We start from the raw sequence: 19150 nt of genomic DNA, 5'->3' as shown, positions 1-19150 counted from the left end.
ACCCATTCTACGAGCTTTATGGTCCTAGCTTGCCAGCGAGTACACAATATTTTTACAATGAATGTAAAGTAATGCATTCATCTTATATTTGCTGAAACTACATGTTTTTAAATAATACTATTAATATTACTAATTTTTATCTAATGAAATTTTTTATAGCATTGTAATTTATAAATTATTTTGATATCTTATTCCATTAACAAAACAAAACTGACAAGGAGTATTAACCAGTGATTAATATCTTTATTTTCAAATAATTTTAAAGGTTTCAATATTGAAATCTTCCTTCGATGACCTTTCGTCAGAACCGTCAACTTTCATCGCCTGCGGCTATTCCTTTAAATCGGAATTATTAATTCAACTAATTAACAGTGTTTTCTTATCTTTAAGAAGTATCTCTTGGTTCTATGTCTACTATCATAGTTAAATATTATTTTATGTCTAAATTAGTATTGAAACAAAAATGTATCTTGATTTATAAACTATAAATATTGTTTTATAAAAATAGGTAGATTTTTTATTATTTTAGAAATAATGTACAATATTAGATTATAAAAGTGGTACAATAAGAATAGAAAAAGTGAAAAGCTTTTTGGTAAAATGAAAATTAAAAAGAATGAATTATTTAAATCCTGGTGAGTAAATTAAAGATCGTTTGTTAGCTTTTTCTGTCACAAAAAATACAACATCTTCGGACAGCACCCATTAGCCAGAGTGAAAATGTTTTGGAATTATCTTTTTACAGCGCTGACTCAAAATAATTATATATATATATATATATATATATATATATATATATATATATATATATATATATATATATATATATATATATATATATATATATATATATATATATATATATATATATATATATATATATATATATATATATATATATATATATAAACTTATTACTAAACAGTATCAGATTTTGGGTGGAACAATCGAACTAAAATATATAAACCTACTAAAAGAAATTGTTTGAATAGCTTCAGTAGATGTGGGTTACCTTAAAGCAAATAGCTCTTTTACAATCCAATAAAAATATCAGAGACGCAACCAAGACGCAAAAGTTCGATGTCGGAACGCTGGATATTGGCTGTAGATTTAATAAATTTCTGTTCTATATGCAAATGCGACCCCCTGATGTGTAGACGTGAATAGATTGGCTCGTTTAAAGCTCAACTTATATGGAAATGCGAAAGGCACGTAAGAAAGCGTGGAAGAAGATCGCTTCGATACGTAATTAGTTTTATAGAGCCTCGCGACTCGAATTCGATTTCGTCAATGAATGCCGAATGCATGCGAAAGCGTAAGCGAACGTAACGAGTAATTAATTTACAATTCTAATGAGTATGTATTTCCAAAATTGCATAATACCTTGTATATTTTTAAAAGTCAAATGAGAGCATAATTGCTTAGGCTGTTATAACATAGCATGATTATAACGTGAATTAGTATAATCAAGTTTAATAATAACAATTTCAATGTACGTAATTAATATTAATCCACAAGAGGAAATACTAGAAACATTTTACTCAAAATTAGATATAAATGTCTTTCATAAGAACGTTTGTCGCGGACTCAAAGAAAAGAATAAAAAATATAAGAGGGCAAAGTAGGATTTTGAATTGCAGATTAATTTCTTTACTTTTATAAGCTTTTTCGGAGGCACTTTTGAATTTAAGCCGGTCGTTATTTTAGGAAGTATTAAATTAATCTCTAAATCTTGTACGCATGAAATTGATGTTTATATACATATATGTAATTTATTGTATATCTATTTATATGCGTAAGGTCATAAGGTCATAGGTACATGTAAAATTTACGTGTAATCCGCAAATTATATTCATGAATTAAAATATAGGATTTTTTATTTGGAATGTGTGATCAGAATTATCTATTTTGGAATTTCTAAGAATCCTTACTAATATTATCAAGGTAAAAGTTTGTATATATATACTATTTGGGATGAAGTACGACAGGTTATTTCGGAAAATGAACATCATCACGGTCAGGCTTGCGAAATCACAGCTAAAAGCAAGTTTATAATATTTTATTCTACTATAAATTGGACTATTTGTAAAGATAATAAATTTTAATTCTCTACTTGAATAGGTAGAAACTATATATTCAGGTAAATAAACAACCATCGCAGGGATGCCACGAGATCGTTGAAATACATCAACTCTCTCAGACTTTGACAAGGTCATCCATAAACCTTGGAAGGGGTTAGATTAAATTTACCACTGCGTAGGGAGGTAGCGTTTGTTCAGTTATTAGTTTATCATGCGAGGTATCTGCTAATATTTTTTATATATTAAACATATAAAATTTATAAATAAAAAATAATATACATAAATTAATTAATATTATGTTTTCTTATTTAATAATGTTGCCCAAATATTATTTCCTTACTTATTATAAGAACGATAAAACATTTAAAATAAGTAAATTATTGCCCTAGCTATAAGACCGCCTTTTGTACCTTTATGTACATATCTTAATCTGTTTTTTATGCTAAAATAAGTTGGTGTACCTATAAGAATCAACAAAAACGATAGAATATATTCATACATTTATAGTGTCTATTACACCGGTAACAAAATACGCAACAAAAGATACAAATAAATATATATATTTTGAAGCACTTAATTGTACGTAACGAATTTCCTTCCGCAAGTTTTATGATGCCAGTCTACTCAGTCAGTATCAATATTCTCGAGAATTTTATTTTAATCTTCTGAAACGGTTATTTGCGCTTGCGGAGGGAGTCGTAATTGAGGTAAAAAAATATTAGGAGGAGTGACAAGGTGATAAAACGACAAACGTCACGCCCGATTTGATATTGCGATCTTTTACTACGTAATAGGGGGAGTGAATCGTCGACGCCCAGGAAATGGAATCTTTCGGAGTCTTATTGAACTTATCGGGGAATTGGCTATAATAAGTTTATTGGTGCAAATAACGTTACTTAAACGAGTTAACCAAAGTGAAAGAGAGTGTAAATAGCCCGTCAAAGCGTCGGGACAGTGTCGTCGACATCAACGTAAGATGTAACAAGTGTCCTCCGTATCTCTTAATCACGTCGCCGGTAATTGTTTTATCTTTAGCTCGTTAGAACTCGTTTAAGCAAAGCCTTCTTAGTGAAGGATTAAGTGCGGTCCGTCTTAATCCACCCCCCGCTGCTAATTCTGGCGGTTTTTCCACAGAGACCAGATAAACGTTTTTGTTGGGGGTCCCGCTCTCGGTACGTTTAATATTTATAAGAGCCAGCGAAGCTCAGAGTACGTCTGTTGCTTGCGAGTATTACGCCCGCTAAGGAATGCATTTTGTTATTCATACATCAATGAATACATCAATGAAAAATTTCAACACATGATCGACTTTTATACTTGGAGTATATGTAATATAGTTATTTTTTAATCTTAATAAACTTTTAAATGTTTTTTTACCGTAAGTTATTTTTTTTCTTCTATTAATATCAGATAATTTAACTATATATATTTTTTATTGAATAATATATATATTTATTCAATAATGAGCTTCCTCATAATTTCATAACTTTTAATGACTAGGTAAATATCACGAAAAATCAGACCTATTTATAAAACAACTAGCTTACTTTACTAACTTTTTTTAGCTTTCAACTAGCTACCGCGACTTCGTTTGCGTGACCGGGATTAAAATTAAACCCATATTATTCTCAATCCCATATATACCAAATTTCATAATTATTGATAAAGCTGTTAAGGTGCTATAAGGTAAGTAACAAACAAACACTCACTTTCACATTTATAATATTAGTAAGGATTTCATTTTAATCAGTCAGATCTGATAAAAAAGAGCAAATATTTTAATAGGCGCATAGTTAAATTTATAGATATGCTTTATCAAATAAAGCCACTCCACATATTAATCAATTAAAATATATTTTTCAACTGTGCAGCTGAATATATAAACATATGAATAAAATAAAATCACCAAATGTCACAGTAAATATAAACTCATGTTATGGACGTGCACTTATATTCCCCTCGGTAATTGAGATCAACGTAAAGTAAAAAGCAAATAAGTACTTAACAAATCTGAAAACAATTAACTGGACTTTAACTAGTCCTCGCAATTAGGGTGTGTACACATTTGTGGACGCATCAGCGAACAAACCCTGTTCACTCCATTAGACAATGTAATTAATACTTAGGGTTACCCTAATTGTTGGCGATGGGGTAGCGCCAAGAGTCGAGTGACGATCGCTCAAAAACCTCACCCATCTTTTGCGATATTTGAATTTACTTATGTTACAGTTAATTTATCGACATTTTTTTTTCATACTAACAGAAAGCTGAAAACAATGCTATGAATAGAAATGTCTATGACAAGGTTCTAAATTGTTAATACACTAATAGACCCGAACGTACGACACCAGCGATTACTAAATGGGAATTAAATGTACAATGTGACGTAATGAATAATGGAGTCATCGACTTTTGTTGCTGAAGCCTGAATTGGTATTGTCTAACAATATTATTGTTCATGAAACATAATAGCATTGTTTCATGTGCCCCAAGCGTGGTAAACGCGTGCGCGCTTACATATTTGAAATTTCACTGTGAATAATGCACAAAGGTGGGTAAAAGTTGGCTATCGCGCCTGATTGTGGGCCGCCGCGTCGCCTGATTGTAAGCAAACTGGCCACAGAACACTAACAAAACAACTGCTAAACAATGTTTGACACGTAACTAGGTGATGCAGAGTGCAGCTCAAGTGCTGTTGACACAGTGGCAATCCAAACAGGGGAGGGCGATGGGCAGTGTAATTTTAAACGGGTCTTGGACCCCGTGTAGTTGTATTAAAACAATACCTAGTTGAAAACTGTATGTTCTATGAAGTTTAAAGTTTGCTCTGCTACGTACATATTACTATCGAAACCTGATTAATTTATAACTGATATATTTAGACGTTGCGAATTTGTATTATAATAAAAGATAGTAATAAATAACTTATTTTTAAAACGTAATTAATAAATTAAAGATCTTATCAGAAACTATTCAATGGTATAATAATTTAAAATGACGCAATTACAATAGTTAAATTGCTCTGAAAATATATTTTGTCATTATTTTACGGCGTAGAGAAATTCAATATATTACAGATAGTTCAAGAGAAAGACATAATATTTTTGACGGCTACATTGTTTGAATAAGTCTTTGTGTTGAGTCAAACGTGGTGGTTTGACTTCGCCAGCGCTGCTACGGTGCAAAGTGCAATTTTAAAATGTAAACAAAGCCTGCACCTTTAGTCCATAAACGTTATCTCGGATTTCACCTTATTGAACCTGGGAGACGTAGAATAATCTTGTGTTTATTTCGTTCATATGGATACAGCAAGTGTCTAACCATTGTTTATTCTTTACCATATTGTGTTTATTGTAAAATAAAAACGTTTCTGTAGCTAAAGCAGTGTATTGTGTTGCTACCATCCAGATACAGAGAACATTTTACGAGACTACATTATCAGCTTTTTACTCCACATTGAATAGCAGCAACAGATAATGTTTATTGTATATACGAGTGTGTATATATTTTTAATTGTAAATATAAGGACCCGCATTGTAGGTTCGCTTGCTTCGCCGCATTGCTTCCCAAAGGCTTACCAGGAAAAACTTTTTTGAGGCCTGCATAAATCAGAAATAATCTTCGGAGTAATTTTTAATCCATCAAAAACAGAAATTGCATAAAGTACACGAATCTGTGGCTAGTCCCCAGCGAAATCAACGAGAAAATTTAATCACCATGAAAAAAGACTCGGGAAAATAGTCCTTAGTATTAAGTCCAGCTTGTATACATAGCCTAGTACGACATACATATCGCATTTACAATAGAATTTACTATTTACGATATTAATTACGAAATAAATGTCAGACAACAAGTTACACACCTTGGAAGTGTTAATATGGATTGTCAGTGACAACGTCGGAGTTATGGATGGAGGATACGTGTAGGGGCGGACCGCGGCTCGCTGAATCACACTGCTATCAATCATAGGTTACTGATGGAGCTGCCGACTCTCTGATTAAGGATGTAGCTGCCGATGTAGCCAGCTAGTAGCGGGTGAATATTGTTGTTATATGGGCGCCGGTGGCATTGTTAAATTTTCTGTATAATTTCAGGTTTCTCCCGATATAATGGCATATTGAGATTTTTTTAAGTTCTCACTGTTACGATAATGAGTTCCGCGTAAGTGTAACCATGCAAAACATTTTGTTGCTGTGCTATTAATTTTTAGTGATTATTGTATTACGCACAATTTCTTTAATTAATTGTAAGTACTTATGCCTTTGCCGTATTGTCCCGACATAGAGCTACTTTTTCCTTTCCCGTGGGTGTCGTAAGGCGCGACTAAAGAAACTTAATGGTTGAGAAATAGGCAACAGAGTCCCCTTAAAACATCACTAAATCCTTACTGCGGTTGCCAATCAACCTGCCAAGCTTGGCAACTATTGGCAAAACCTGCCAAGGGGGTGACCTATATTTAGCAGTGGACAGTTAACGGGTGATATAAATAAAAATTAAATGTCTTAACAAAATAATAATTTGGGTAATAATTTGACGATAAACTTATAAAATTTATATTTATACTACTTAATATTTATAAAATTTGATTTTTTGTTTGTAACGGATATACTCGTATTAAAAAAAATACTTAACCGATTAAGATTCTTTCACAGGTGTAATATAGTTCTCTATAGAACTATATTACCAGCACGTAACATAAGTCGTAAAATTATATTTTCAATAAAGTCGTGCGAAGCAAAATAATTAAATTTAAATTCAAATAATACTCACACGTAATTATCAAATCCATACGAAAACTATAAGCTCTGGTGATTTAAACAAAACAGTTATTCGCAAATTCAAAAGAGACTCATTATTATTTCAGCATGTGTCGCCACTATTAGGTGGTTTTGTTTGTTCTGTGTAAATTAGAACTAACAGACTGTACATGAAAATGAAAATATTATAAAGGAGAGCAGGGAAGTGTATCCACCATGTAAATAGGTGTTTTTACTATTGTAACTAAAATATATTGTAGATGCAAAGGTTAGGTCATAAGAAATAGAATAAAACTTCCAAAAGTGGCGTTATTTCCAATATTAATATATTATCAATGTATGTATGTATGTATGTACATAACATGCATTTTGTTTACTTTATTTTATTTGTTTTGTAAACTATATTAATATGATCTAAATGCAACTTACTACTATATAAATTTCAATTATTTCATGTAGTAAAACTTTGTTTTTTTTTTTTAATATTATATATTTTCTCTGTTAGTCTTATGGCTATATTATGAATTTCGTATACATACTGAGCGCACAAATTTAAAATACATACATTTGTGTCTGTACACATAAGCCGCCCTCTGAAAAGATTTGATGGCGAAGTTAGAGATTTATGTCAAGGATCATAGAGGACGGGATCGAGGGATTTCAGCGTTTCTAACATCCAACTGTGCCCTTTGTGGCTAAAGCACTATCCGGCTTCACTTTGTACCTCTTACTCTGCTGCCACTTACCTCGCGGGGCGTTTTAATTCCATTTAGAGTAAAATCTGCGGGCAGTTGGATCCCCAGAGTACGTAAGGCGAGGACTGTATGAGTGGAGACACCGCGATTTGTTAGTGCATGGTTCAACATTTTCTACAAGGGTAGGAATTCTTTAAATTTTATAAACCAATGATTATGCAAATTAATATTTCCCTATCACAAATAATTGGCATATACAACTTATTGGTAAATTAGTTAACGCTACTCTCAAAGTTATAAATCTATGTTGAAAACAAACCTCTTATCCTGTGGGTAGCTCCATAAAGAGTTCCGTGAATTCTAATATCATGAGTACCGTATGCGGAGATTTTGACGTCTGCTTCACATAACACGTGGTCTATTATTTTTATGCAACGTGGAATGGAAAAATGTGATGGTCCATTTGATGGAATGTTCAGTAATCGCATATGTTAGACATCAACACATTTTATCTTCCTTATCACTCTGATCAATATAAGTTAGTTTAGCTTTACTATTTTCATATTATATTTTACCTATATGTTACTTTAACATTTTATCTGATATATGATTAAAGTTATGTTTTATTGAAAACTGTAACCATATAATTCACAATTCCAAATCTTTTATTATTTCGCTTCTGTACTAGGTAAGAACACAGTACGAAACATGACAGTCATAAAAATAGTATCCACCGACATTGTAAGCTCGTTAGCTCGGGTACCGAGTTACGATGTTAGATCCGTTAACGAGAGGGTGGCTTATTGCGACCACTGTACTATTGTTAATGCATTGTTATTACGCCATCAATACACCTCTTCGATAGTCGCCTTCATCGAGTAATAAACAAGTCTTATAAGATTGCTTCAATATTTTCTCTCATTTGATTTTGAAGTTAAAGACTGATTAATGAAATTATTGAGGATATCTTAATGGTCGAAGGATGGGCAGCAGCGTCTCTATTAAATGCAGTTATCAACCCAAGCGTGGCAATTTACCCTTTCTACTTCCTCCATAGGCGAGGCTTATGATCAGCAGTGGATAGTTAATAACAATTTTTATATTTTTTTTAAATATTCATAATAAACAATACCATAGACAAAAAAATATCTGCATCATAAATTATATTTATTAACAATCTCAGAAGCTATATTGGAATACGTGTAATACTACTCGTAATTTATCAGTTTATGGAACATTTCACATTTCAAAGGGCAATACTATTGTGACTGCTTACGTAGGCATATGTATAAAACCTTTCAACCTTTCAAAATAGGATCATAGATTTAGGAAAAATAGATATGTGCCCATAAATGGGTGAAACGTAATGTCTTTTATATTAGAAATATAGAAAAATCTTAGCTTTGCTGTGTATAGGTACTTTACGGAATTGCTTTAATAACTACAATCTCTATAATCACTATATGTTTGGAGGTACATTTTAATAATTAAACAAATGTTAAACTGTTCTCCCGTGGTCTTACTAAAGTTTCGTGAATTATCCTTAGTCGCAACACAACATACATCAGTTGTATATTTGACTATTTACATTATTAAAATATCACTGTTGTAGTTATGAACTTCTTATAATTGAAATCTAAATATTAACGGGATGATGGAAACTGAATAGTATATTATTAGTGCACACAAAATACAGATGTACAGAAAGCGAATAATTGCATTTGCTTTTAGATCTTCCACATCTAGACTGAATGTGTACTACACGGTAATTCGCTACGTTACTAAGTTGCTTCACAAGAACACTAATTTGCGACATACAAGGTTTGGTGGAGTGATACGGAGGAATTGTTCGCAATAACTACGAGTTCATTCGTTAGAGCATTGTGCAGAATGAATTAGAATGATAAATGAAAGTAGAAAGTGAACTAGCAATCTAAATTATTGTTACTGAATGTATTTTACTAAATTAATTTGTTCAAACGTAATTATGATAGAGACATCGTGAAGAAATAACAGTAATTTACAGTTGTGTAAATTATTAACTTGTAAGTACTAAAATTATGCTACTAAAATATTTTCTTTTTATTATTTTAAATGTGTAAAACCGTAAAGATTCCCGTACGCTTTTTATATCTATCCGAATTTATAAGGTAAAAATAATATGAACCTAATAAATTGCTAATACATAAACTATGACATTCCATATTGCTAGTATATTAAACATGTATTTATTTCCTTATTTTGGGTTAAGGTGGATTTATACCATACGATCGAATGCTCGTTATACACCTTTTCTTACTTTTTTTATTTAATGCAAAATAAAAAATGGAGGTGTCTCAACTGTATTCCAAAACTATTTTGTACGTACAGTTTAAACCTCCTGATTTTATGTTCTGCCTTTCGTTTTGTGCTCTTTATTCTGTTAGTTTTAAACTATCGAAAGGAACCTAGTTATATTCCACAAAAGTAAATAGAAGTAAGTTATAGCAACGACCTTTCACAGTTCATTGAATTATAGGTACACGTGTCACAAACAGGTACATTATTGAAATGTATCTCAGAGTATTATGCTCAAAAAAGCTATAAAGTCTCTAATTTATGTTTTCCTGACGTAAATAGTAGTTTTAGTAACACTAGTTCAATATGAAGCAATTACATTAGTAATAAAATACCTAAAACGTCTATGTATCGGTTTAAACTAGTGGCACTGCGCTTATATCATATTATAGTCGACACTAGCTAAAGCCCCTATCAGGTTCAATTGCAACCACGGCCGCCGAGTTGATGAGACTTAGCGTTGCTAAGTTTTCACTACTCCACTCCGCTTTGCCAGTGATATCTCAATTCCATGACAGGTTTCCTCGCTCGCAGCTATTTATCTGTTCACTAAGTTACAAACTGAAAGCGAATACTTACTGTGATAATGGAGTTAGTAAGGAAATTTACGTTACGAACAAAAAAACGCAAACGTTCTTCTTTTAAACCAAACACTTAAGCACGCTCTACACGATTCGGGTGTAAAGAGAGACTAATTTGACTGGATAGTGAGCTCGCTATTCTAAAATTCATTAACGAATTGTATAGCGTGCAGGTATATTACGGATGGATTCGTGAAATAAATGAAACGCTTTAGCCGATGAGCACCAAAGTTTCATTGTCGATAAATGATAATCGTTAATAAATATGTATGTACAACAAATAAAAAACGAATAATATTTTTCGATTATTCATACTGGACATAATTGGCTATTATCATATATTAATTTCAAAAATAGACGAACAAGTAAAAACAGAACGAGTTATGCGTGTCTGAGCATTTTATAACATTCATGAAATGGACAAAAAATGAAAACTCAATAATTAAACACATAAAGCGAGTTTGCGGAAACCACAAAACGAAATTTAATTTGCCCTGAACGCTGCATCAGAAATAAAGTTAAAACAGTCGCTGCAGTAGGCGGCACGGCCAACTTCTAACGCAAATGAATAGCGAATGGGAAAAGTTGGGTCGAGAAAAATGATGTCCCACTCGGCGCGACGGGCACAGCACTGTGGCAGAGCGGCCTCACTGTTTCACGATCATATTGTTGTTAAATGCGCACAAATGTATATTTGTTTTATCAACTGGACCATTTCTCAGCCTATATCTCAATAATAGTTTTAGAAAAAGACAAAGGTGAATGGTTTTAGATCGTAGGATTATAGCGGCAACTTAAGAAAAATTACATTTTAGAATTGACCGATAGTAGTATATAAATAGGTTACAAAAAGTATAACACGCACGTTAGTATATTAAAATTGCAATTGTAATGATTTAAAAGTTGATCGATATTATTAAGTGCTTTCTAACTGAAATGGTTTTTTTGAAAATAATACATATATAGCTTTTGTTACTTGCTAATAATGTAGATTGTTATAGGAGTCAGAATTTTAAAATCGGTTGAATAATTATTGAGTTTATTCATTACAAACAAAAGGACAAACAAGCAAATATTTTTTCTTTATAATATTAGTATGGATTAGTTTCGTGTTATAGATATATGGGCAATGCTACATTGCCTCATAAAGTCTACAATAGGATACGCTATTACCCAACGTCGAGAATGTCTGCTAATGACGTCTCCGATTGTAGAAACTGACGATCCTCTGTTAGAGTTTACGAACACGATCCCTATGACTAGGATGACATTTAAAAGACCTACTTCGTTCTATTGCATAAGGTTCATTACGTCTATAATTTGTAATTTATCACTAGCAATAATATGTTTAAATAGGAATTAACACAAGGACTAGTACTCAATTGGGGGTATGATTGATAACCCTTTACTTCCTATTTTCATTATATTAGTATATTGCAAATAATGAATATACAAGGTATCGAGACATAACACCTTAATTCTCAAGAATGGCAACGCATGAAGAATATCATGGGCGAAACAGTAGTCTTTTACGTCTATGGTACTATATATATATATATATATATATATATATATATATATATATATATATATTCATATATATATATATATATATATATATATATATATATGAATGTATGCACAATAGTATATCTTTTGTGCAGGGTTAAAATTATATGTTTCGATATGAAACATGCAATAGTTTAATATTCAAACTGGGTTTCTATTACAAATAATTTAAATAATGTTACTCGTATAATTCTTAAACAATCGATTTTTATGTTAGTAAAATATTAATTGTATAGTATAAATCATGATACTTAAAAATCTAAATTGTTAATTAAGTTTGTTATCTTTGTAAACCTTTCTTAAGATTACATCGTAATACAATTAAATATTTTTAATAACTTTTCAAAGATAACAAATAACAAAAACTAGAAACCAATAGTAACTACAATATTAAACTCAGAGATACGCAGTTTAAACGAGTAGATAAAGACTAAGTCACTTCATTTCCAGATAGTTCGAAAGCTAGTCATTAAAGTGAATGAAACGTGTGGCAATAGCAAACTTTGTTTTATGGTTTTACTTTACAAACAGTTAAATAAAAACAAAGTTTTTAGTACTCACCGTTTTTGCAGTTTGCGCTGATAGAGTGTCCGGATACTGGATTAGGGCTTGGAATGAATCTGTGAACAAAGTAACAATATTCTATATTTTCGTACTTCACCAAAACACTAACGAAACATTTCCATTAACTATGTAATAAACAATTCCTTGACATTGCCATAGAGTGCTAGAGTGTTGTGTGACAGGCAATATCATAAGGATGTTCAAACAAGGTGAAATTAGGAGCTAACGTGAAGCGATACGGGATCCTACGTGTACGAGTTAGCGTTCGTGTCTCAGGTGCACCGTAGGTATTTTATCATCCACAACACTTTACGAACATTCGAGTAAACAAGTTTCATGCCTATTTTACTCTAGTTATAAACTCGTAGAGCACAAAATTTATTGCTCCTGTCGCATATCTTTGTCAGTGTAGACGCAGCTGTTAAAACTTTGATGTGGCTTCACTCCGACTTGGTGTTACAATAGTAGAGCTATTGTTATGAGAGTATTATTTTACTAGTTTGATTACACATTATCAAGAGAATAATGTCGCCGGAAAAAACACATTAAGAGGGAAAACAACTATAAACAATCGCGGGAATGAGGGGAGAATATGTGGGACTGGTGAGGGTCCACAAGTAATATAGTTGGTCGCTGAGTCTATTTACTGCAAGAGGATAAGCGTTAAACCCCCTAATTTAAGGCATGAGCCCGGCGATCATTGCCGTCCGTCGGGTGAGCACATAAATTCACATTTTTAGGAAACGTTGGCCGGCCAACGCAACACCTGTGCTAGCCACATATGTATTATTAGGTGTCGCTTTCCAGTGCCAGGTTTAAGGCATCGTTGGTTTAATACGGCTCAATTATTAATAAAAAAAAAAAAATCATCTTTGCGAAGATTAAAATTAATCAGGGAATGTTTATAAGCCTCCGAACAAATTAATGCGCTCATTAAATGACGATTACACTGAGCCCGAAAAATGAATAAAATTTGAAATACGTTTTAAGGTGAAATATATATACATTTTGTATGGAACGAAATTTTGGATTAAACCAGCAGTCATTTTGTTGATTGTTTCGTTATTTGAATTATTAATGAGCAATATCAAGAGGCATTAACAAACACACACGTAAATATATATAAAGAATTAAAAAAAACTAAATAAATTATTAATCATTGCTTCCGTTTAAGTTATGCTTAATAATATTATAAACTGGCTTTTATTTTACAGTTTAAATACCCGTACTTGAATTTGTTCACATATATTACATTCCTGACAAAGAAGTTTCAAAACCGATTTTCTGCGAGGATAATTGGGATGTAAAATTTCTTAAATTGGCAAGTATCTGGCTGTTCCGAATTTTCATCCAGATATATCTGTCTTGTCTTGTCTGATTTCTCATATCAGAGAATATTTATTCAACCTACCCTTAACAATTTTCCTACACCTATAAAATATAGAAAGTAGAACCACTCAAGGTAAGAAACGTCGACGTAAATTAAAAGTAACGCGCTGTCTCCTTCATACATAGTTAAATGCTCTTTAAGGCCCCATATTTTCTTTGGGGCAGCCATTTGGGAACGTTAAAATGGAATGCATAAAAGGCTTACCGCAAATTGGAGTTTTTATGTAATTACGTCGTGAATAAGCAAAAAGAGTTCTCCGGAAGTAGACAAAATAAAAACTTGGGCAGTCATCACTGATGTGAGCATGAAAAAGGAAATCATTTCATTGTTGTGATTAATATCCGAATATTGGATTAACATTTCGAACACTACGATACACAACGTATTGATGTTTGGTAATGGACAGTGTAGTTTGTGGCTAACGCTTGTTAGCCAGCCAATTTATACCATGGATTACGTCTGACCGACGTTTAACTAGACCTCCGTATTCATTACATCTATAACTAAATAAAATGCAGATATTTTTTTCTTTTATATTGTGCAACAACGACGTAATTTATAGTGTTACGACGTAATTGTTCCCTATATTACATTCAATGTAATATTAGGAACAATTGGCATACTGTAGTAGTATCGTTTAAAGTATCAACATAACTGACAGCTACGTTTCATCTTCGTACATCATTCTGAATCTCACCACGCGAGTTCATACGACCGGGATTTGTTTTCTATGAGAATACAACAAGAAAGTTTACACCCTCGGGATAAAGAACCTTTTTTCTTATTCCATTCAAGGATGTAAAAAGCTTTTCAAGGATGATAGCAATGCTTGAGAAGCTTTTACATCCTGCTCATACCCGTTGTGTACCGTGATCTTTAGACAGGACAATGAAACCAAGCGATGTAATTTCATTCCTTTACAGTCAGTCTTTAACGTAAACGAAGTCGTAAATGTTTTGTTGCGCAAAAGTGTTTATTGAAAAAATACTTTTATTGAACAAATTAATTATATCCTATCACATTCCCTTTGTTCGTAAAACAATTTTCTTAGTTCAATTAAAACTTCTTTCATTCATTCCGCTTAAGGTGAGGTTTGTTTTTCCATATTTCCTGGAATATCGAGTAAATAAGTTGGTATTAATTCTTCTAAACGAATCTTGATTGTGTTTTTAATTATTTCAATAACTTTGAATTAACTTCAGAGGTGCATTCATATAATCATGTCAAATTAATAATTAGAACTCGATGAAAAGTTTGCTGTATTGTTAATTATAAAGTAATACAATTTTATTGATTTCATAGTCGCCTTTTGAGTTGACACAAAAAGTTGCACACAGTTAAAATTCGCTAGAAACTTTTCCGAAGTCGTTTCTGTGTACACCCTTTGTTCTGGTTTATTTATTCGGCTGAAATATTCGTGGGCTAATTCAATAACGCTCTTCGGAGCTCCGATTGCGCGCAAGAAATTTAAATGATCTCAATCAATCCGCGGCGCACGCGCCTTCATAATGTTCCATTAAAAATTCAACCAAAACGCGCAATTACTTTATGGAATATTTAAACGTCGATGTCTGTGTAAACACAAGATGGAAGTTGTGGTTAAATTAAAATTTTGTAATCCGCATTTCGTTGTAGCGAGGAGGTTGCTTCCGCTATGTTAATATTAAGCGGGGCGCGGTCCGCCGGCCGACCGATTACTGTATAATTTGATATCTTAAATCTCGTCGCATCTACCGTCAAATGAGTGGGCTATATCAACCCTGAATGCGTTCTAGGCTGCAGTTTGTGCACTCTTTCTTCAAACCAGACACTAATGCAAGTTGTTAATTGTAATATTTATTTACTAATAGAAAAATATATTATACATTTTAGTAAAATATAATATTCTGGATTGCTATTTATTTACACGTGTATAATTTTTTCTAAAGATACGTACTCTCTACTTATCGTGACTTTAAAGTATGGTGAAAACACGCAAATTATACAATAGAGCGTGAATAATTTTTTTTTTAAGTTTATTACTCATATGTAATTTATAAGATCACCAGGTACGTCAAGGGATCATACCACCAATCATTTTGTATCATTATTTATTTAAGAGGTAATGTTCAAAATGGAAAAAGATATTTGAAAGTGCTTATAACTTACTGTGTTATATTTTTACTTATTCAGTGAACCAATTTTGATGAAATGTGTTAGAGAAATATATATAAATATGTGGGATCATAAAAGATGTAAATGGAATTTGATACATGGGTAAATTATATGCTTATTTAGCACATAGAATACTTTTAGCTAGTATAAAATATATGCAATAGAATATCCGACTTTTCTAGGATTACAATCCCATATAAGTTATCAATGTTGTTTCAATTATAATTTTTATTGCAATTACAGAACATCCAGTAATTGTCACTGGCCACGGGTCTCTTTCTTAAAAGACAAGGATATTAATATTAGTCTACTATTGTCATGTTGGCCAGGTGGCTTGGTATAGGGCGAGTTTTTCTTTTCTCGTACATTGTACCTTTAGTCGCATCCCACGACGAAATCATGGGGACGAAAAGGAGTGGTGATTTATTGTATTCTTACTACGTCACCACACATATATATCATTTAGGTATACAAGAACATATTAATTCGAATTTGTAATAACAAAAGTCATGATGTTAAAATCTTACCCAACATAAGATACATAGAAGATGGTATCAATTGCCGAATCAAATCCTTAATTACGGGAATCTGACGGCGACACAGACACGACACCTACCGCAAACAGGGGACGCATAATAATTGTAGCGGTCTGCTACACCTTAATAAAGCCAATCGGGGGTTGGGTAGGGGCGGACGGGGTAGGATTACGGGGACTCCGCGCTCTTCATTGAGATTTGTTTCGGGATTAAGAACGCGTTTGACGGCAACCTCTCGTCAGGTCTCACCAGAACTAACGAGTATTTTTATTTTTCGATCGATTCGAAAGCATCTATCACTGATAACCAGATTTACACTACAAATAATGACCCAAAGTTGACCAAGGCGTGATAAAGATATAATTATTTCGTTGTAAACACTGAATAATGTACGGACTATATTATAATTGAGATTAAAAATTAAACCAGTAAATAAAACTTAAATTTACTTCAAATACAAATGACGAATAATATATATATATATATATATATATATATATATATATATATATATATATATATATATATATATATATATATATATATATAGATGTTGATTTATTGAGGATAATTTTTTAAATGTTGGCTATGAATTAAATTGAATTAATTTGTGTATATCTAATCGAAGAATAAAATACCATAATATTTATTGGATAATGTGAACCACAAAGTACGCACGGAGAAGCAAGGCAAATCAGTAACAACTTCTAACCGATTAAAGTTATAAGGCTTTGATGTTGAATGTGTAAATATAAATAAAGGTAAAATATTAAATCTCACAAATCGTGGAAGCCGCGTGTTTATTTACAGTAGCGATTGATTACGGCTCAGAGGGTCTACAGCCCTGACGGAAATAATCGACGCCGAAATATGTTTTCGGATCTTATAAAATAAAATGTTCAGAAATAAAATCTTTAACAAATCTTACGGTTCGCTATTTGTATAAAAATAAATATATGAACGCAATACTCAAACTTTCAAATATTATCTAGCTACGTCACGAATATTTTTATTTTTTCGTGGAATTTAGACATTACAGTTAATCCTATATTCCGGTTTAATTAATTCCGGTGTTAAGTTGTACCAAATTTCATCAATTTCAATAGTTTTCGTTTACAGATAGCCTAGTTACAGATTTAGATAAATAAATATAGAAATAAATTATCGTAAGGTATATTTAAAAATAAATATTATAATTATTTAAAATGAATATAATTGTCCGATATAAAAATATTGCTTAAACTAAAAATTATATATGAAAACAACATTAGAAAATAAGAAGACGCTAAATGTAGGTATAATGAAGAAAGTGAAATTCCGAATGATATTATGTATTTGCTTCGAGGTATAATAATTGAAGTGGGGATTTATACGTATCCGATATGCTTTCAGTCGGCTAGTATCGAATCGCAAGACTGCAAGTTCTAGTTATTTGCTTAGAAGTTATAGCAAAATTCAAAAGTTATACTAGACAAGGCTGTACGAGTTAATAAAGTAAGAAATATAGTTCTCCATTATTTTTTTAATTTGCATATGAAAATAATGCCTTCTTAATAGTGCTAATTTATTGCTTCGGATTTAGGACTGAAATTAATATTTTAATTAAACCAATAAAAATGCATTCAAATGAAGTTTATGTAAATTGTATACTTTCGGAATTTGGAATTGAATAGATAAAAATTGGATTGTTACTTTTTTCATATAAAAGCAAAATTGTACAAATCTATGTCTGAAGAAATAAAACTAGAACTAATTGATATAACAATAATAAAAATTAATAAATAATCAACAATATATAAATATGCAATCAGGTAATAATATTTAAATTTTATAGTTTTATTTTGTGATGTCCATTTACATTTATCTTCAACTAAAAGGGTATATTAAGGTTTCTTTAGGGTCAACAACGCGCACGTAACATCCCTAGTGTTGTAGGGGTCCATAGGCTGCAGTAACCGATTACCATCACACGGTTTGTATGCTTGTTTGCTACTATCATGGTATAAGAAAAAAAACTTGTTTAGCATTTCTTAATAATTCCAGTATTAGGAATGTGTACGAATATACCTAAATTATCAACATAATATAAAAATAACAAAAGAAACAAATTTCAAATTAAATATCAAATATATATAAATAATATAATACACCTCTAGATCTACCCCTATCTATAACATTAATAAACCTCGCATAATTTATACAACAATCCATCACTGTCAAACATACGAAATTTGAATTGATGGAAAGGAGATAAAGTTATCTAGTCTTTCAAGTGGCTGTTTAATATTTTGTACGTACGTTTTGTATATAATATTTCTATAATTCATTTTTCTTTCATTTGGTTCAATGAAATACAGAATATATCGATTACTTACTCGTTTATAGGAAATTTAATATTTTCATAGCTTTCAATTATATATCGCATGAACGGATAACAAAACATATATATACAACATAACATATATTCGTACAATGAGAAAGTGTAA

General features: G+C 31.6%; 1 protein-coding gene across 15 annotated transcripts in view; it reads right to left on the bottom strand.

Moving 5' to 3' along the window:
- LOC113511928 (polypyrimidine tract-binding protein 2) overlaps positions 1–19150 on the bottom strand; it is a 530476-nt gene that overhangs the window by 10069 nt on the left and 501257 nt on the right. For all 15 annotated transcript variants that reach the window (XM_052896533.1, XM_026895658.3, XM_031913421.2 and 12 more), the window contains one exon: positions 12582–12640. In XM_052896533.1, the coding sequence (XP_052752493.1) occupies positions 12582–12640 (59 nt within the window). The remainder of the gene's footprint in view (positions 1–12581; positions 12641–19150) is intronic.

The sequence above is a fragment of the Galleria mellonella genome, unplaced genomic scaffold, assembly GCF_026898425.1.
Source record: "Galleria mellonella isolate WM207_F2 unplaced genomic scaffold, CSIRO_AGI_GalMel_v1 utg117, whole genome shotgun sequence".
Lineage (NCBI taxonomy): Eukaryota > Metazoa > Arthropoda > Insecta > Lepidoptera > Pyralidae > Galleria > Galleria mellonella.
This window is presented reverse-complemented; position numbering and strand designations above follow the sequence as displayed.